Source organism: Symsagittifera roscoffensis, chromosome 8 (genome assembly GCF_963678635.1).
Source record: "Symsagittifera roscoffensis chromosome 8, txSymRosc1.1, whole genome shotgun sequence".
In the NCBI taxonomy this organism is placed as follows: domain Eukaryota; kingdom Metazoa; phylum Xenacoelomorpha; order Acoela; family Convolutidae; genus Symsagittifera; species Symsagittifera roscoffensis.
Window position 1 is genome coordinate 13,673,811 of NC_087069.1, and position 19,979 is coordinate 13,693,789.

General features: G+C 35.4%; 2 protein-coding genes across 3 annotated transcripts in view; both read left to right on the plus strand.

The window, feature by feature from the left end:
• The first annotated feature begins 5,599 nt into the window (after positions 1-5,599).
• LOC134853404 (uncharacterized protein DDB_G0283357-like) overlaps positions 5,600-19,979 on the plus strand; it is an 88,165-nt gene continuing 73,785 nt past the window's right edge. For both annotated transcript variants that reach the window (XM_063869399.1, XM_063869400.1), the window contains exons 1-7: positions 5,600-5,960; positions 6,074-6,168; positions 6,239-6,331; positions 6,416-6,500; positions 18,697-18,776; positions 19,330-19,413; positions 19,717-19,972. In XM_063869399.1, coding sequence (XP_063725469.1) covers positions 5,742-5,960; positions 6,074-6,168; positions 6,239-6,331; positions 6,416-6,500; positions 18,697-18,776; positions 19,330-19,413; positions 19,717-19,972 — 912 coding nt within the window. In that variant the 5' untranslated portion in view covers positions 5,600-5,741. The remainder of the gene's footprint in view (positions 5,961-6,073; positions 6,169-6,238; positions 6,332-6,415; positions 6,501-18,696; positions 18,777-19,329; positions 19,414-19,716; positions 19,973-19,979) is intronic.
• LOC134853405 (uncharacterized) lies at positions 6,535-18,257 on the plus strand. Its single transcript, XM_063869401.1, has 6 exons — positions 6,535-7,182; positions 13,241-13,403; positions 15,590-15,768; positions 17,014-17,209; positions 17,413-17,607; positions 17,877-18,257. The coding sequence occupies exons 1-6, from the start codon at positions 7,027-7,029 to the stop codon at positions 17,996-17,998; spliced, it is 1,011 nt and encodes a 336-aa protein (XP_063725471.1). The 5' UTR covers positions 6,535-7,026; the 3' UTR covers positions 17,999-18,257.

Consider the following 19,979-nt stretch of genomic DNA (forward strand, 5'->3'; position numbering starts at 1 on the left):
AGAATGGGCATGCAGCCCGGAGCTGTCTCAAGTGGGTTCGACTCCGTAGTCTTGATGTCGTAAACACCCAGGAGCGCCTTAAAAACACTATGTAACATTCGTCTACTGCAGTCACACATGAGGCTTAAGAAAAATAGGCCCTATAACTGTTGGCTCAAGAGTCAGGGTCACTATCTCTTGTGTTTTTCTACCTCAAATCAGTCGGAGCCAATTCGGTTCGCTTGTGACATGAGACTACGACCCGTTACAGCTTAAGGCTACTACCAAAATATCCCCCCACTCTAGAAATAAGAACGTCCCCATACTTAGGTCTCAAAATACCCAAAATACATGAACGCCGTTAAAAATCGGGTCGGAACAATCCGTTAAGTTACTTTTTATTAGTTAGTGGAACTTTCATCCATTTCAGATGGATCAACCTAAAACTTGCCTTACCTCAACATAACACTCATAAAACACACTCTAGAAATTTAAATTGGGTACTCACATCGTAGCACGCTTAAGAACTGGGAGTAATTAATTTGGTAAGCAACTCGAGAATTAAATAATATAACTAAATGAGTTTAATGTTTATCAGTTTCAATAACAGGAACAAGATTGGACTCTAGAGTATAGTTTCTCGTGAACCAATGGGACACTCAAGCTGTCCACCTTTCCATCGAAGGTTCACTCTAGTCCAGTTTGAATAATAATCCAGTCGATCAATAATAGTCCAGTTCTCGGGAACACGCTTCCTTCTGTTTCAGACAGGACAGCTCTACTCTAGTTTTTATTGTGACGGAAATTGCGAATAGCAATTTCCTACTGTTTTATCTGGCAACTTTCCCGCGATTGTTACTCGATCGTTCTGATTTCTCTTTTTCGGTTTTCAGTTATCGCGGGAAAAACGTGCATGACAGGCTCCATTCGAATTTTTGAAAAATCAAATTTCATTTCAAAATTAAACGTTCTTGTTTTTTCTCAAGGTCAAACTTCCAAATTTGACCGACTGGCACATAGCGGCATATAGCCGCTATAATTGTTCTGATAGTTGTTTTCTTTTTCAATCTCGATCTGTCTCGCACAATTGCCGTTCACCGTTTTTCTCAACGAATTCTGTTCTTCTGTATTTCTCTCAGTTTCCAGTTGTCGCGAAATTTCGAAGTCGTAACTTGTCTTTCTTTTCAAATGAAATTTCAAAAATTAACAGGTCACACCAAAGTGACCATTCCCAATTCGTCTAACTGAACGTTTAACACTGTTATTGTGCTAAAACCACCAATTTTCCCGCTCAGCTGCTTTAGTAAAAATTTGAATTCGAACTGCATTTTAATACATTCTGGTCGAATGTCACAAAAACACAAATATCCGATTTTTACTCACTTGATTTTCTGCTCTATTAATTCGGCTTGCTTTTCTAACAAGAATTTTTTTTACATATCGGACAGTCGTGCTGTTATTTGTAAATAAACCCATAGCATTGGTTTTGAAAATCTAAGTTATTGTTTATATTTCGAGCATATAATTTCGGCTTACGTTTAGTCGACTTTGTCAGCTAAATATACATCGTGTGAAGACCAGTAATTGGTTTGTACCATTTTGAGCAATATCGAGGAGATCAGTTGTAAAAGCTAGTTTTGTATGTATTCAACCAAAGGCCCCTTTTTAAAAGGGGTTTTTACCATTGACCCCCTTTGAAAATAAATAGCCCTATCCAACATGTGCACGTACCGTCGCATGACGGAAGGGCCCATTTTAATTGACCCCACTTTTATCACTTGAAAACCCTTGACAACGCCCCACACTCGGGCACTTTATTGATGTTACTGGGTTAAATTGCTAGGTTGATCGAAACGATCGAACTTGTAAAACAGTATGGGTATACTATTTAATTAATATAAAGGTTTGATCCAACTAATCTGGTGTCAAAGTCACTGTCTTTTTTCGTTTTATGGTTTTTGTTCCTTTTTCTATTCTTTTTTGGTTTTTGTTTCGTTTTTTGTCTTTTTGCTCGTGTTTTTGTCCCCCTAGTTGCCCCCCTTTACTCGGTTAGCTAAGCCTCGTTCGGAGAGCGTACCAGGAAGTTTTCTCGAGTTTTCTTAAAAAGCTATCACGGTACAACCGGAAGGTTTGCACGTTCCCGCCGAACCGTAACACCGGTACTCTAGAATGGGCATGCAGCCCGGAGCTGTCTCAAGTGGGTTCGACTCCGTAGTCTTGATGTCGTAAACAACCAGGAGCGCCATAAAAACACTATGTAACATTCGTCTACTGCAGTCACACATGAGGCTTAAGAAAAATAGGCCCTATAACTGTTGGCTCAAGAGTCAGGGTCACTATCTCTTGTGTTTTTCTACCTCAAATCAGTCGGAGCCAATTCGGTTCGCTTGTGACATGAGACTACGACCCGTTACAGCTTAAGGCTACTACCAAAATATCCCCCCACTCTAGAAATAAGAACGTCCCCATACTTAGGTCTCAAAATACCCAAAATACATGAACGCCGTTAAAAATCGGGTCGGAACAATCCGTTAAGTTACTTTTTATTAGTTAGTGGAACTTTCATCCATTTCAGATGGATCAACCTAAAACTTGCCTTACCTCAACATAACACTCATAAAACACACTCTAGAAATTTAAATTGGGTACTCACATCGTAGCACGCTTAAGAACTGGGAGTAATTAATTTGGTAAGCAACTCGAGAATTAAATAATATAACTAAATGAGTTTAATGTTTATCAGTTTCAATAACAGGAACAAGATTGGACTCTAGAGTATAGTTTCTCGTGAACCATTGGGACACTCAAGCTGTCCACCTTTCCATCGAAGGTTCACTCTAGTCCAGTTTGAATAATAATCCAGTCGATCAATAATAGTCCAGTTCTCGGGAACACGCTTCCTTCTGTTTCAGACAGGACAGCTCTACTCTAGTTTTTATTGTGACGGAAATTGCGAATAGCAATTTCCTACTGTTTTATCTGGCAACTTTCCCGCGATTGTTACTCGATCGTTCTGATTTCTCTTTTTCGGTTTTCAGTTATCGCGGGAAAAACGTGCATGACAGGCTCCATTCGAATTTTTGAAAAATCAAATTTCATTTCAAAATTAAACGTTCTTGTTTTTTCTCAAGGTCAAACTTCCAAATTTGACCGACTGGCACATAGCGGCATATAGCCGCTATAATTGTTCTGATAGTTGTTTTCTTTTTCAATCTCGATCTGTCTCGCACAATTGCCGTTCACCGTTTTTCTCAACGAATTCTGTTCTTCTGTATTTCTCTCAGTTTCCAGTTGTCGCGAAATTTCGAAGTCGTAACTTGTCTTTCTTTTCAAATGAAATTTCAAAAATTAACAGGTCACACCAAAGTGACCATTCCCAATTCGTCTAACTGAACGTTTAACACTGTTATTGTGCTAAAACCACCAATTTTCCCGCTCAGCTGCTTTAGTAAAAATTGGAATTCGAACTGCATTTTAATACATTCTGGTCGAATGTCACAAAAACACAAATATCCGATTTTTACTCACTTGATTTTCTGCTCTATTAATTCGGCTTGCTTTTCTAACAAGAATTTTTTTTACATATCGGACAGTCGTGCTGTTATTTGTAAATAAACCCATAGCATTGGTTTTGAAAATCTAAGTTATTGTTTATATTTCGAGCATATAATTTCGGCTTACGTTTAGTCGACTTTGTCAGCTAAATATACATCGTGTGAAGACCAGTAATTGGTTTGTACCATTTTGAGCAATATCGAGGAGATCAGTTGTAAAAGCTAGTTTTGTATGTATTCAACCAAAGGCCCCTTTTTAAAAGGGGTTTTTACCATTGACCCCCTTTGAAAATAAATAGCCCTATCCAACATGTGCACGTACCGTCGCATGACGGAAGGGCCCATTTTAATTGACCCCACTTTTATCACTTGAAAACCCTTGACAACGCCCCACACTCGGGCACTTTATTGATGTTACTGGGTTAAATTGCTAGGTTGATCGAAACGATCGAACTTGTAAAACAGTATGGGTATACTATTTAATTAATATAAAGGTTTGATCCAACTAATCTGGTGTCAAAGTCACTGTCTTTTTTCGTTTTATGGTTTTTGTTCCTTTTTCTATTCTTTTTTGGTTTTTGTTTCGTTTTTTGTCTTTTTGCTCGTGTTTTTGTCCCCCTAGTTGCCCCCCTTTACTCGGTTAGCTAAGCCTCGTTCGGAGAGCGTACCAGGAAGTTTTCTCGAGTTTTCTTAAAAAGCTATCACGGTACAACCGGAAGGTTTGCACGTTCCCGCCGAACCGTAACACCGGTACTCTAGAATGGGCATGCAGCCCGGAGCTGTCTCAAGTGGGTTCGACTCCGTAGTCTTGATGTCGTAAACAACCAGGAGCGCCATAAAAACACTATGTAACATTCGTCTACTGCAGTCACACATGAGGCTTAAGAAAAATAGGCCCTATAACCATTGGCTCAAGAGTCAGGGTCACTATCTCTTGTGTTTTTCTACCTCAAATCAGTCGGAGCCAATTCGGTCCGCTTGTGACATGAGACTACGACGCGTTATAGCTTAAGGCTACTACCAAAATGTCCCCCCACTCTAGAAATAAGAACGTCCCCATACTTAGGTCTCAAAATACCCAAAATACATGAACGCCGTTAAAAACCGGGTCGGAACAATCCGTTAAATTACTTTTTATTAGACAGTGGAACTCTGATCCATCTCAGATGGATCAACCTAAAACTCGCCTTACCTCAACATAACAATCATAAAACACACTCTAGAAATTTAAATTGGATACTCACATCCTAGCACGCTCAAGAACTGGGAGTAATTAATTTGGTAAGCAACTCGAGAATATGTCACAAAGAACACAAAGAACACAAAAAATTCGAATTCGAACTGCATTTTGATACATTCTGGTCGAATGTCACAAAAACACAAATACCCGATTTTTTTTCACTTGAATTTCTGCTCTATTAATTCGGCTTGCTTTTCTAACAAGAATTTTTTTTACATATCTGACAGTCGTGCTGTTATTTGTAAATAAACCCATAGCATGGGTTTTGAAAATCTAAGTTATTGTTTATATTTCGAGCATATAATTTCGGCTTACGTTTAGTCGACTTTGTCAGCTAAATATACATCGTGTGAAGACCAGTAATTGGTTTTTACCATTTTAAGAAATATCGAGATCAGTTGTAAAAGCTAGTTTTGTATGTATTCAACCAAAAGCCCCTTTTTAAAAGGGGCTTTTACCATTGACCCCCTTTGAAAATAAATGGCCCTATCCAACCTGTGCGCGTACCGTCGCATGACGGAAGGGCCCATTTTAATTGACCCCCTTTTATCACATTTTTTTTGTTAGTTTTTTGTATCATAAGTTTATATGACTTTTTGTTTTTGGCTCAACTGGCGTCGTCTGCTGTACTGTTGGCTTAGTAGCTAGTTGCTTGGCAAATGAAAGCTTTTCCAATTCTGTTGGTTATGTTTTTCTACTTGTTTTTCTAAGAAATTGATTTTCAAATGTATTATTTGACGTCCGTCTTGTTTTTTATTCGCTAGCTTGAAATGCTATGCTTCGATCGCACCTCTGTAAACTCAGATTTTTTGACATGTTTTAGATAGCCCGATGGTTGAATACTTATTTGGAAACAGAAAAATGTAATCTTATATTTAAGCTCACGTATGCAACAATGATATCGTGGCTACAATGTTTTTGCCATATAGGAAAAACCAGCAATTGCTCTGAAAACCAGTTGTCTCAAAATGTCATCAGGTGCATTTTCAATGAGTGGGCTGATAGCTCGCCGCGGCTCTTCTGCTAGCTCGTCCAGTCGAAAATCATCCAATAGCGTTAAATCTCAATTCAGTTCTGTTGAGCATGGATCTAGCAGCTCAAGAGTCAACGGAAGTGCTTCTGAGCCCAATGAGAGGAAAACTCTACTTTTTATACCGAATGGGCGACGCATCGATTTTGCCTATAAAGTAATTAGAGAAGAAGAAAAACCATTTCATTTACTATACAACAGCCCTTGCATGATAATTTTTTTTTGCTTATTTTTTTGAAAGTAAGTAGTTTTGACTTTTGTGTGCTTCAGAATGACCTCACAGTACAAGAACTGTTTGACATTGCCTGCAGTCAAGCTGTAGTCGGTGAAAGACAGTTTTTTGCACTGTACACTTATGACGACAAGTAAGTAACGTTTTACGTGAATAAAACCATCGAAATATGTATGGCTGAAGAAAAGTGTTCTGTGTTGTAGACAAAATCGGCACTGGCTCGATCCGAAAGCAAAGTCAACATCCTGCATTGCTGATTCAACGAAGCGAAACTTCGAAGTCTACTTGGGCGTCAAGTGAGAACTATTACAGCCGCCAATAATTATCCGTTTTCTCGCAATGATCAAAGTTGTCTCGCATGATCAAATCTATTGTTTCAGATTTTTTGTGCCGGATATCACGCAACTTGCCAACTTCACATCAATTGAATTGTATTACTTTGAATGTCGCAAATTAGTGTACCAGGTTAGATATACTTATCCAAAAGAAGGCAAGTAAAAATTAGTAAATTTAGAATGTTTCGTATTATTTCATGTCAGCGTTTCGAGAGCTTAATGTGAGCTTCTTAAGTTTAAATCGGCGATGCTTACCGAAAACTACTGAGATGAAAATCCATCTGTTGTTTTTGCAATAGTGTTTCTTAATAACTACATACTTTGTTAAAATGGGTCACGCTTCGTATATTAAGCGAATCTATATATAAGTCATTGTTGGTTTGTTTCGTGTAGCTTATTTGTTGAGTGCATATAGGATTTAGTTGCAATGAATATCAAAAAGTTTCCCACTATCCTTGAATAATTAATACGCTGTAAATTTGATTTTGCATAGTTATTCGTTAATTTTTTTCTAACATAATCCGAGAGTAGTTAACTTTCCAAATTGCATACTTTGATAATTTGTAATCTTTTCATGGTGATAAAATTGACTGAGAATGGGTTTTAACTGTGGAAAAAATTAATTGGTTATACAACTATAACAACTGGTGAAAAGAATGCAGCGTGGAAATTACGAAGTGTCTTCAAGTTCGATGAAAAAAGAAGGCGCAGTGATGGATGAAGGTGTTGGGACTTCTTCTGAATCTGGTGTAAACATGCGGATGACTGAGATACCTGATCGTTCAGTTGATGATTTCAATTTACAGGAAGAGGTATGCATGATTTAAAAATCTTAGCTGCGAGATTGTTTAAAGATTTGGCCAATGACCTTCGGAAATTATTTCGCTCTTTTGCTTATAGGAAAAGACTATAAGTAAAAAAGACAACAGGCCATTAAGACGACGACAATACATGAAGATGACAAATTAGCGTTATTACAATTAGCGTGATGACAAAATGAGAAGTTCGAATTTTAGCGGTTTAATTTTCTCAGACAAACAATAGTGTCAAGAAACATAAGTGTCTAGAGTTAATGCGTTACTGAATCTACTGGTGAACATTTTTTTTTGCAGGGTTAATTGATTTTGGTCCAATTTTTGTCGGCTTATTTGCCTGGTGTATTTTTTAAAATTCTGTTCAATTAATTGTTTAATTCAATTAGAAGATAGTAACACGCGCAAACGCTTTTTTATACATTCTTTTTTAACACGCTTTTTTAATACACGCTAAAATTTTCACTTTCAAAAGAAAAAAGTTTTTCTTTTGAAAGTGTTTGATTTTATTTGTTCTGATAGTGTGCGCAACTCGAAAATCAATAAATCATTTCAAATCCACTCAAGGTATTTAAAAATTTGGAAATTAGTCTAGTAAATAAAATAAAATTTATTTAGTCTAGTAAATAAAATAAAATTTATTTAGTCTAGTAAATAAAATACTAATAAAATTTGTAAAAATGTTTCCGGAAACTATTGTTATCAAACTATGACTTGATTGTTTTTGTCTACGAAAGTAATTGGTGGGTGTTGCACGATATTTAAGAGTTGTTTCTATTAGAAATGTTTTCAATTTTATGAAATTCGTGGTTCAACTAACGGGCGTCTTTATTGTTCCGACCATTTGAAAAATGTGGAGGAACTTTGTATTCGGGTATGATTTAGATTTTTCTTTTGTTTTCCACGCAAGATTAGGTACCATAAATCTCGGAATGGGTCAAATGATGTATCATATTAACGCCCTTTCAATCGCGATTCGAACGACATTTCAAAAATTTTATCTCAGTTTTTTAAAAAAAATTGGTTCGAAATTTTTGATTTTTGGTCAATTTTCGAGCTAATATGGTGAGCGCGCAGCCTTACAATAGCTTATTTAATTTTAAAATAAGCCGTAGAAACTAAGTTTCAGTTAGTGAAGTTAAATAAGTGAAGTTAGTGTTTTGATTTTTTAGCGCCATTTTGGGAATCAAAAACTTCGAAAAATCAAAAATTTCTGCAAATAAATTGAAAAATTAAAAAAATTATTTGTACAATTTTTTTTTCGTTTTTCTAGCCATTTTTCTAAGAAAAAATGGATACCAATTGGCTTGTTTGACTATGACTTGCATTCGAATAATTTCTATTTTTTTCTTCAGATTTTTTTTTATCACATTGACTAATTTGAACGACACTAATTTGCGACGCTTGCTTATCAAAAACAAAACACAGAAGAGATGAAGTGCTTGGCACCACATGCCATGCAAAACTAGATGCCAAGTTTCCAAATAAGAAAGAAAAAAGGTATAATAGTAAAATTAAGTTGAAGAAATTGTCGGCTGAAAACTCAGGACATTTTATGCAATTCGAATAGAACTACCCGAACTATAGAGGATTCGACCTACACACTAATTTGAACGACACCAATTAGAATTTTTTTTCAAGACTACGGTCGGAACATTCTGTGCTACTTGCGCAGAAATCGGCTATCCTTGTTTTCATTTGTGATCTTTTTTGTTGTGGTTCAGTTACCTTACCATTGCATAATAGATTCATATTTCACAAGATTGATGTAATTGGGTTGATTTTATAGGTTTTTAAGAGTTTTCTATATATGTTTTCTTCCAATCTTTGTAGTATTGTTTGAAGTTTTTGTATTCAAATTTTTTGAAGTCTCAATGTTTAATTTTTTTTTCATTTTGATCTTTTTTTTTCGTTAAGCAATCGAAATTGCCTTTGATACATCTGGACGTTCTTGTTGGTCATGTAGTTTGTTTAGTTCCAAGATTTTCAGCGAAGTTTCTTGGCGAATTTTGGAGTTTTTGGATGATGATTTTCGGACCGAAACTCACTTTTTTGTATCCTTGCTATCTGATGGTAATCAGAAAGAAATGATTGGTATTTGAAATTCCGAATCCTCTATAGTTTGGGTAGTGCGATTGGAATTGCATAAAATGTCCTAAGTTTTCAGCCGACTGTTTCTTAAACTTAATTCCTTTAATTATTCCGTTTTTCTTAAGAGCCAGATTATCTATCGAAATTTGGCATGTAGTTTCGCATCGCAAGTGGTGCGAAGCGCTCCATCGCTTCTGTGTTATGTTTTTGAAAAACAAGCTTTGCACTGTTGACATTTTTTCAATTTAGTTCTGCTGACATGCTCAAATGCAATATCTAGAATTCTAACCACCGTATGTAGAATTTTGATACTTTTGCTGATGATTTATTTGATTTATGGTTGTCGACTTAGGTTCTTCCGGCTTTGTTCCGAATTGCGTTTACTTTCTTGCATATACTTCATATACAGCACATTTGGATACTATATGGGCTGTACGTGCCATGCTTTTAATACGACCTTTTTGCCGAAATGTTTATTGCATTTTCAGCTTTTGGGTGTCGGCTTTAGTTATCTCGCCGTATTTACCTGATATTTAGTTTCCTAAAAGTCTCGTTGCAAACCATGGAGACCGATAAGACTCTGAAAAAGAGTTTTGGGATGCTCAGAGTCAACCCAACAAGAACCTCTTAAAAACAAATTTAAACAAAAGGAACGATTTTGTTTCAACCATTTTTGCGTTCTTTTTTGAATGGTTTTGTCGTTCAAAATCCTCTTGGCTTCTGCTTGAGCGTCCTTTTTCTTATGCTTGTCATACAGGTAATTTTATACGCAATTTTAATAATATATTTTTTGATCATTTATTTCTCTATCAACAACGTTTTTGGTTTACTTGATTTCTCTTGTAGAATGATAAATAATTTAAGCAATAGATAAGGGTTCCTTGAGCAAGCTGTAGAGCCTGAAAATATACGATACGGTTGTCATTTTTTTGCTCATTATTTTAAGGGCTTTCCGTTTATAGTCATTTTTTCCTGATTTTCGTTGTTTTCCTCTTGCACTCTTTTATTTGAATTCAAAATGTCCATGACCGTGTTTTGCTTGATGAAATTTGTGAAGTTATTTTAGCAATAACACATGGGAGAGCAAATGTGTTGCAACCGGGTACTGTTTTTCAGTTGTAACTAGTTCAGATTTTATCACGTGACGTCTTATGCATACTTTTATTACCCGTTCATGCTATTTTTTGTTCAACCGTCTTTCTACACAAGTTGAGCGCAGTGCGATATTTGGTGAAATCTTTGAGTTTCTATATCTGATTAATTTTTGCTCCATAGCATTATGTTTTTGTTGCTGGTTTTTTGGTGGCTATTTCCTGTTGAAATAAAAAGCAGGTATTAAAAATCGACGTTTATATTGACGAAATAAAAAGACGTTTATAAAAATTGATTAAAAAAGTTATCATCTTTAAATAGGTTGTTTTTGAAATTCAGCTCATTTCTTGGAAACTTGATGAGTTTTCTAGAAAAGTTTCAGCCACATATTAGATAAAAGGTTTAAAAGAAAAAACACGGGTAAAGTTTTTCTATTTGAATAAGCTGTGAAGCCCTAATCTCAGCAAAAAAAAAGTTTATTTTTGAAGTTTGTGTGTAGAAAAATATTTAAGTGCGAAATATGAGATGAAGGGTTCAATCGATAGAAGAAGTGCTGTGAAATTTCTCTGCATAAAGACTAGGTTCTAGTTTTTGTGAAAGAACTATAATTAATTTGAGAAAGTTCTATGTTTCGAATCTTTGACCGTTTTTTGAAATTATTATGATTGTCTCAAAAACGAATTGTCCAAATTTAATATTGAAGGTTCATTCGAAAGATCATGCGCTAGGAATTTCTATTCATATCTGCTATGCCCTACTTTTCGTAGAAAAGCCATTGTTGCACTTAGCAAAATTGTGTTTATTGGAATTTTTGATTTTCTCGAAAAATACGAGGCCGAATCTGAGAATAAGGGTTCAATCAAAAGCTTTTTTTTATTTAACTTTGGTAAGGATAAGCGAGTTTTTCCAACTTTGTCAAGGAATCCGCTATGGACTTTTAAATCATTTGACCTTTCGACCCATTTTTGTACTTTTTTCAATAATTCAAAAACCACGGTGCCAATTCTTAAATAAAAAGAAATAATTCAAACGGAGGTGTAATCTCCCCCTGCAAAATCATGTTTTCTTTAATGAAAAGTCCTTGTTCAGACTCTTATATAGGTCGCGGTGATTATTTTTCCGTTTTTGTTTCAGGAAAAGTCTCAAACTTTGATCAGGCTCTGTCAAACTATTTTGACTTCTGATTTCTTGAACAGCGGAAGTGTAAAGAAAAACGAGATGAGATGACTTCTAATTTTGAAAATTGAATTGAACTCTGAGATTTCCCAGGGAAATAAAAATTTCGCTTATTGATGGAGTTTTCTCAAATGGTGTTATTTTATTTAAAAAGTCATTCATAAATAGTCATTGAAGGAGCTTTAAGGGCATCAACTTTTTTTATCGGAAAATTTTCAAAAAACAAATTAGTTTGTTTTTACTTGCTTTCATTGAATCTTTTTCAAATGTCTGTTGGCACATATCTTTTTTAAATTCTTTTATCTTTTTCGCGTTTTGAAATTTTTAGAGCTACTTTTGCCTTTTCTCGCTTGTGTATGCGATGTGCAGCTTCGTCCTTGTGTAATTAATACTTTTGAGTTACATGAATAGTGTTATTTCAATTTATTTTTGTTTAAAGATCTTGAATGAAAATTCTTCATTTTTTTTCATTTTGTCGTTTTCGGTTGAATTTTTTCCGCTTGGTTTGCTTTTTTTACGATACAATTACACTGCGTGGTTGAATGCTGTTTATAGAGAGGTCAACTGTGAGTATTTTTTGAATGTATACTTCATAAAGCATAAATTTGTCGATTTTTGCATTGAAAAGATTTTCGGTTAAATTTGTCGGCTTCTTAAAGTTTCATGTTTTTTTTCAATACTTTAGCTCCATTTGAAAATTGGAGCTAAAGTTTTGACGAAATAGTCTGTGTTCAGTATTCGCACATTTTGACGAAATAGTCTGTGTTCAGTATCAAATTCAAAATTGTGTGTGTGTGTTAATATGTATTTGTGGTGTGTGTGCGTGTGTAAATTTGTGTGTGTGTGTTTGTGTCCATATTTTCTATGTGAAAAAAAAACGCCAAAATCTGCCTCAAAGTTTCCATTTTTCTCACTAACCTTTAATTGCTTTGCGGATTATATAGACAATCAAGTTCATGAAATTTGAGCCGATTTAGACTATTAAGTTTTAGTTTTATAATGGTTAATTTTGGTTTTGAAATTTTTGACTAAGTTATTTTTTTTTTGAAGTTTCTCGTTTTGTTTTTGTTCTTTGTTATTTTTATATCTCGAAAGTGGCGCTATAATCTGTTCGGATTATAATGTTCAATATAAATGGCACAATATGACAGATTTGCTAGATATAGAAGATACGAACGTTCTTGATATAAGTCTGTTGTAATTTTATCCATTTGTAAGTTTTTTCTTCATTTTTAGTCATACATTGAAATTAGCTAAGTTTGGTCCTCTATGACCAGGCTATCGCGTCCATTAATAGATTAAAACAACGTTTAAATAAAAGTAACTCTCATCAACAACAGATACATGTACTATGTAAACTGTATTTTGATTCATTCTCTGATGTGCTCATTGGTGCATCAATATCTCAAACAAGAAATCATGCTGTCCCATGGTCAGGCGATGCTTGAAAATCACAATGGTTTTTGAGATTTGGTTGTTTTTTTAATCAAGAATTAGAGCTGGACAAAATTATAATTGATTTGACCGGGGTTGATAATAAGACTTATCTCGCATTTTTAAGCTATTGAAATGACATTAAAGTATGATACACAAGAGCTTCAGGTTTTTGAGGTATATAAATTGTATGTTGTCTTTTTAGAATCATAAATATGCTATATGGTAAAATAAAGTGGGGACTTCACTTCGTATGTTGTTTCAGTTGCCAGTAACAATAGAAGCTAATATTGATCACAATAAAGTGAAGAAGTTTCGCAAGGACAAGTTGGACCGATCTACCATAGTGGGATGTATGATCATTGTCGTGTTTATGATTGCACTCATTGTCATGGTCATACTCACTGAAGGATGTGTCAAAAATGAAGGTGAGATAAGCTTTTCAAAAAACTCGTGAGTCAAAATTAAAAGCATCAGAAGATTGGCAATGAAGTTTTGAATTTGAAATGTCGCGAGATCTCTTCATCTTGGTGTTCACCTAAGCAAAAGATCTGAAAAGAGAGATAAAACTTAGGAGTCATGTTTAAAAGCATCTGTAAATAAAACCGTTAATTGTAAATGTCACGAGTGCAAATGTCACGATGAAAACTCAAGTTTAGCTACTGGTTGGGTACTTGTTACTACAGGGTAGTTTCAAGGAGGCTTGAAACTTATTAAAGTTTTTTTTACAAAATCAGTTTTTTTTTCGGCTCAACTGGTGTCTGATCAAAGATTGTCGGCCTTGTTTCCACTTCCTAAGTTATGTTCAGTTGCTAATTTGAATTTCGAATGCCTTGCGTGGCATGTTTGTCTCGAACTCCGGTTTGATTAAAACAAGAATTATGAAAGCATATGGGATTGGGTCTTTTTTAGACGCTTTGGAAAGGTTCATTGTTATGCAAAAAACCTTCTACCCATTTTGAAAAGAGGGGTATCCATAGACAGACCTCCTACAGTCTTGTATGCCTGCATACTCTCCTCGTCTGTGGGGGAATATTTGACCAATATTTCTGATACTTTTTTTCGTTTTCTCAAAAACTAACCTAGGAAATCTTTGAGCAGAAAAAAAGTTATGGATTTCGGAAAGTCAAGTTTTTGAACTTTGACTGTTTTTAGAGACTTATCAATTTTTATAAAAACTGATTGTCAAATCTGAAATGAAAATTTCAATCGAAAGAAGCGGTTGCATGAATTTTTTCTGCAGACGAGGCTGTCTTAGGGAAAAATTGGGAAGGTTATGTCTTTGGGAAGATTTCAAATTCACAAAAATTCTCACTTTTCTCACCTCTTTTACTAGAGAAACAACCAAGGTTTTGGGCAGAAAACATTTTTTGAAAATACGAATTTCGTCCAGCATCAGTATTACAATTTCAAAAAATCAAGCACGTGCCTACAGCTTCAGCCTGGCCCTAGTTGGGGACTTCACTGTTGTGGATGCCCAGAAAAACATGGTTGATATATCAGAAAGATTTTTTTGCTTTCCAGTCGAGTAAAAATTGCACATTGATCCAGATTTCCCAAAATGAGTCCATTTCATTAAGAGAGGATTCCAGGACGGAAGATTCTTGAGATTCAAAGAGCTTTAAAGTGGTAAAAATTTATTTTGAAAGTCAATTTTTCAAAAAAGGAAATTTCGGCAGATCACCCTTATGTTATTTCTAAAAGCGCTTTCGGAGTCGGTGCGTGCATTAATTTTGAAGACTGCGTGCCGAAAAAACGTGTTTTTTTTTGTCATGTCGAAACGGAATTTTTGGGTCTTTCTTGAGTTCCTCGGCCGTTTTTAAACTTTTTTTTTTCACCTTTAACGGTAAATTTTGGGGGTTTTATGATGAATTGGACATTGAACTGAAACATGAAAGAAAAAGTCAAATCATGGAAGATGTGATGCTGGATAAGTAAATTTATAACCAAGAATAGCCAATTGCTGTGCAACTAGCACAGAATGTTCCGACCATACTTTAAAAAAAACATATAAAATATTTTCCATGTTTTTTTTTTTCAAATTAGTGTCGTTTGTTGTAATATAAGGATCTTACGAAAACCTAGAAGTTGGGAATCTTCGACAGTTACTGTGAAAAAGGCAAATCGGGCAATGGTTTCAGTCGACAAAGAACAAGAAAGAGAACAAAAAAATTCAAAAATTTTTTTGTAGACATTTTTTGAAACTTTTATTCCAAAGATAAATTATTCCGAACGCTAAAAAAACTTAAAAATTTACTGGAGCTAAACTAAAGTCAATTTAAAATGTTACTGGAGCTAAACTAAAGTTTCATGACATACACTTCAAAAGAAAGCGTGCTCGCTTGCTTTTTGTGCTCGAAATTTTACTAAAAACCGGTTTTTCTCAACATTTGGACAACTGTTTTTAATGTCGCTCGATCAGGGCGGATAGGGCTTTTATATGATATATCACTCAACCTTGTTCGATAAGTTTTTGTGGAGCCTGATTTTGCTTTCAAAACAAAAAAAAAAGAAATAAAAACCCACTCAAATACATTGTTGCTTCCCATTTTCAGTAGTCGGAACAGAAGTTCTGTCTCTTTTTTCGGTTGGAATAGCAATTTGGGTTGTTCAGGAAGAAAGGGCTACACGTGTGCGGATACGACTGGGAGTGAAAAGGAAAGTTGGAGAGATGCCTACTGCTCAGACCCACTGAGGACAGATTGCCACTACTTAAGTGCGAAGAAGGAAACACATGTTCATGTTATCGCAGATCTGGTCAGATGCGATACACTCAAGTTCCCAAGTGAGAAGGTCAGTTCAGTCCACTTCAAATCATATCTTTCGTTAGATTAAGACCATTACAAGATTTTCACAGCTCATCACGGCGAACCGCTGTTGTGTACTTAGAATCTTAGAAGTAAGACGATGTACTTTACTAAGTAAGAGGAAAAGGACCATCATAAGAGATTAGGCAGTGCCAGCTTAAAACAGAGAACAACTGTTCAAGTGTTAATGGTCATAGAGTTTTCATTAATTTTTGTGTGTTTATTGTGGTCATGTGTGTCTAACGTAGTTCAGACTCTTAAATGGGTCGTGATGATCTTTTTAATTTTTTTTTCATGGAAAGTGTTGCTATCGAGCAGCAGAAAAGTAAAGGTCACGAAAAACGCGATTGACTTTTAGTATTGAAAATGGATTTGAATTTTTCGATTTTCCAGTGAGAAATCGATCCAGTTTTCTTAAGTTGGGCTAGTTTTATCAAAAAGTACTAGTCATAACTTGCTCTTGAATTTCAAAGAGCTCTAAGGCCATTTGTTTTTTTTCTTAGAAAATCGAAAGCTAGAAGGTTTTTCAAAGAACTGATCAGATTTTTTTTCTGTTTATTTGCGTTGATTGTCTCTTCTCCAACCGTCTGTGGGTATGTTTTTGGTGTAAATGAACGTAGTCGACACAACGTTTTTTTTTTCAGCCAGTTTTGACGCCAAGTTTGATCTATTGCGTCTTGATTTTTGATTTCCTAAGTGCAATTCCGTTTCATCTGATAAAAGGCGCTCTCTAATTCCAAAGAGGAAATGGGTAGAGAAAGTTTCAACGACTTTCAGTTTTCAAAGTGACTTTTGATTTAGAAAAATTGTAAAAGTTTCAAAATTTTCAAAGATTTTGACACTCTTTGCCGGTCTTTAAGTGTGTCTGAATACAAATTTAACGCCAGCTATTGTGTTTCTAGACGTGTTATTTTTTCTTAATAAACATTCTAGACAATTCAAATCTTTTTCGAATATTTTGGGCGTAGTGGTTTTCCTTTCCTTTTCTGTCCGCTAGCTTCCGAATCACTTCCGATACAGTGAATGTATCGGAAGTGATTCGAGGCTCCGCCTTAACCTCTGAATTAAAATTGAGTTATTCATGAAATTCTCAGATTTTATTTCGATATCATGAAATATTCTTGAAATCTTAGATCTTTGCCATGATAAATTTTTTTTCGAAAATGGATGATAAATATGACTCATAAAGATGATTTATTTTCCCTTTGATCACCAATTCCATGTGTATCAGGTGACGAAGGTAGTAATGTGGGACGAGGACAACTTCCTCCACTTAGCAGATGACAATCTGGGCTTGTGTCGCATAATGGAAGAATCCTTCTTTGTATGTCATGCCAGAGGACTGTTTCTGGTTGAAGGTGTGTCCAGAATGAACCCGCCTGATTTATATTTCAAGATGACAGTGAATGACACCGATCCAAATTCTGGTTAGACACATTAATTTTTGTTAATTTTGAAAAAATAAGAAAAAACCTATGATTTTAATGAATAAGAGTGAAGGATATGTAAATAATTATGAGCGATGATGACGAAAGATGATGTTTGAATAACTACGCAGCCTATGTTTGAATAGTTCAGAGGTGCCAGTGAATTTTTGCTTCCAATTAAGTTATTCCAATTTGTTCTGCAGATTTCTGCGGTGAAGTGCAATCCACCGACACGTATGACCCATCCGACCCAGACAGAGACGGAGTGTGTGTGGTGAACACGAAAAGTTTGGGGGTGGTGGAGCCTAATGAGAAGCCAGAGAAGTGTAAGTCGCCAGATGTGGAAGTGATGAGAGTGTCAACTAACGAGATGATTACACAGCAGCTGGACGAGAGTGGTGAGTCGGTCGACCAAATTCATCCAGACTTTTTTACCCAGTCTTAACCACAGAATTTTCAACCACTTGATGGTTCTTCGCAACAAAAGACAATTCGAAAACAAATTCAGTCTGTTTTTTCTTTTTCCTTTATTTAATAAACAATTTTCCAACTGTGTGTGTCTATGTTTTTAGTAAGCTGTATTTCATTGCGAGTTGTCATGTGACCCAGCAAGAATCCTTGTCCCTATGCTGCAATATTTGTTCGAATAGAGTTTTTTTTGTTTCAGGTCGTTTTTTCCTGGAAACCAGTCAGCTCGATAACTGGGTAGTCTGGAAGTGTTTCCTCCGAATCACACTGTCCAAATGGGACCGAGGCAGATGTGTACCAGTTTCAGAACTTCAACCCTAACTCACATAGCCGAAAAACGCTTACGATTAGCGGCCCTCTAGAAAAAATTCAAATTGCATTTTAGATTCTCAATTTCTGAAAATTTTTATATGACTCATTTTTTGAAAGGAAATCACATTTTTTCGCATTTGATGACGTGTAAATACAATACTGTGTAGATAAAATTGTTGCTTTTAAGACAAGCGATCCCGTTGCTATTTGTTTGAAACTAGAGTTTGGAGCTGGTTTAGATAAGAATTTAAACCTTTTCCCGTTTTATTCACTACCGCGAATTACAGATCCCTTAAATAAAAAAATAATGCTTTGATGTAGTTGATTTTTCTTGTTAGGGGATATTAGTTGTTTTTCAATAATCCCGAGATGCTATAATGGGAAAAGGCCAAAATTCATACGGATTTATTTTGTATGCGATATAAAGAAAGCTTAGTTTGGTTATGGATATGAGTTCGTATATTAAAAAGTTAAATATAATCGAAACGCTGGCTTAAAGCTAATAACGAGATTATAACTTAAACAAAAACAGAAGAACCATTTTAAAACGTTTGTTAAAGGAACGATTGGTTAAAAAAATTGTTATAATAGGATCCTAGCTAATAAAGCTATTTTGTCAAGGTAGCATCATGTGATAGTATGATTTGAAGCTCACTTCGATATTTGGGAAGTTGATTAAATTATCTCAAATTGCCGATCCGTTTTAGGGTGAATTAAATGCCAACTGGGACCAGCTGATCCACTTAACTGCACTAGCCATACAAGAGAGCTTTGGTGACTTCCACAGGTGAAATAAACCAATTGCACGAATTCCAAAAAATATATATTTTCATTGATTGCATATATACGATTGTATAGTAGCTGACTAAATGATAATGGTAAGCAAATCTGAAATGCATGCTAATTTAAACATAAATATTGATTGTCTGTTTTTTTTGGGGGGGGGGGTGTGAAAGGTCAATTGATCCTCAAATTGAGGATCACGGATCATGATGATTCTCGGAAGGCCGACCTTTTGGATTGAGAACTGTAGACAATAAAAAATTTTCCACCTCTAAAGCATATAGCATTGTGAAACTTTCGTGAGTGTTATAAAAATTGCTATAATTGCCCATTGAGTTTATCAACAATGCGCAAATCGTACTGGGTTTATGGAGCGATTGTGAAGCGGCTAATTCATCCGCGATTCAATAGAGGGTTATTTCGTCGAGACTCGGAACGTTCCGAAAACCGGGCATCATTTTTTATGATGTCTTTGGCAAGGCACGCGCACGTTTAAATCAAATAATGAAAACTGGTTTTAATTGGCTATAGAAATCTCGTGTTGAACTTTGTTTTAGTGAGGAGACTACGGGAGATATCATATCAGAGCACAAATTAATATCTTTTCCAGCAGATGCACAAGCTGCCTTGAGAGCACATTGGTTAGTCAAGTCAAGAACTGAATTTGGATAACTTGTTTCTATTTGTCAAATTTGTCAACTATTGAAGATTTTTTTCATCTTATAAGTAATCTTACATTACCGACTGTGAAACAAACATTAGTGATTTTAAGAGTCGATGAGCCTAGTTCAGACTTTTATATAGGTCGAGATGATTGTTCCGTTTTTTTAAATGAAATTGTTCAAAATTTGTCGGGCTCAATACTATTTTTTCTTGAGTTGACCTTGATTTCTTTTCATGTTCACTTCATTTCCATTGTCATTAATGATTTTTTTGTATTTAAGCACACACGAGATCAGTAAACAACACCACAACTTGATCGGCTGCTCGAAGCAACGATGTATTGTGGACTACATGCGAATAGCGCAATCTATCCCTACGTATGGTCAACATCTATACCCAGTGAAGAACAAGACCTCAAGTGGAAGACTGGTCTGGTTGTCTGTGGGGGTTGGGGGACTGAAACAGTGGAGTAATCAAGGTGGGGGTGGGAGTAAAGAGATGGGCTTTGGAGATGGAGACTCGATAAGCCTCGACGCGGTAAGAG

Excerpts from the sequence above, each read along its gene's own strand:
- LOC134853405 (XM_063869401.1), top strand. The coding sequence starts at position 7,027 with ATGCAGCGTGGAAATTACGAAGTGTCTTCAAGTTCGATGAAAAAAGAA. Across the intron at positions 15,769-17,013 it reads TCAAGTTCCCAAGTGAGAAG|GTGACGAAGGTAGTAATGTG; the intron begins GTCAGTTCAGTC and ends CATGTGTATCAG. Across the intron at positions 17,608-17,876 it reads ACAGCAGCTGGACGAGAGTG|GTCGTTTTTTCCTGGAAACC; the intron begins GTGAGTCGGTCG and ends TTTTTGTTTCAG.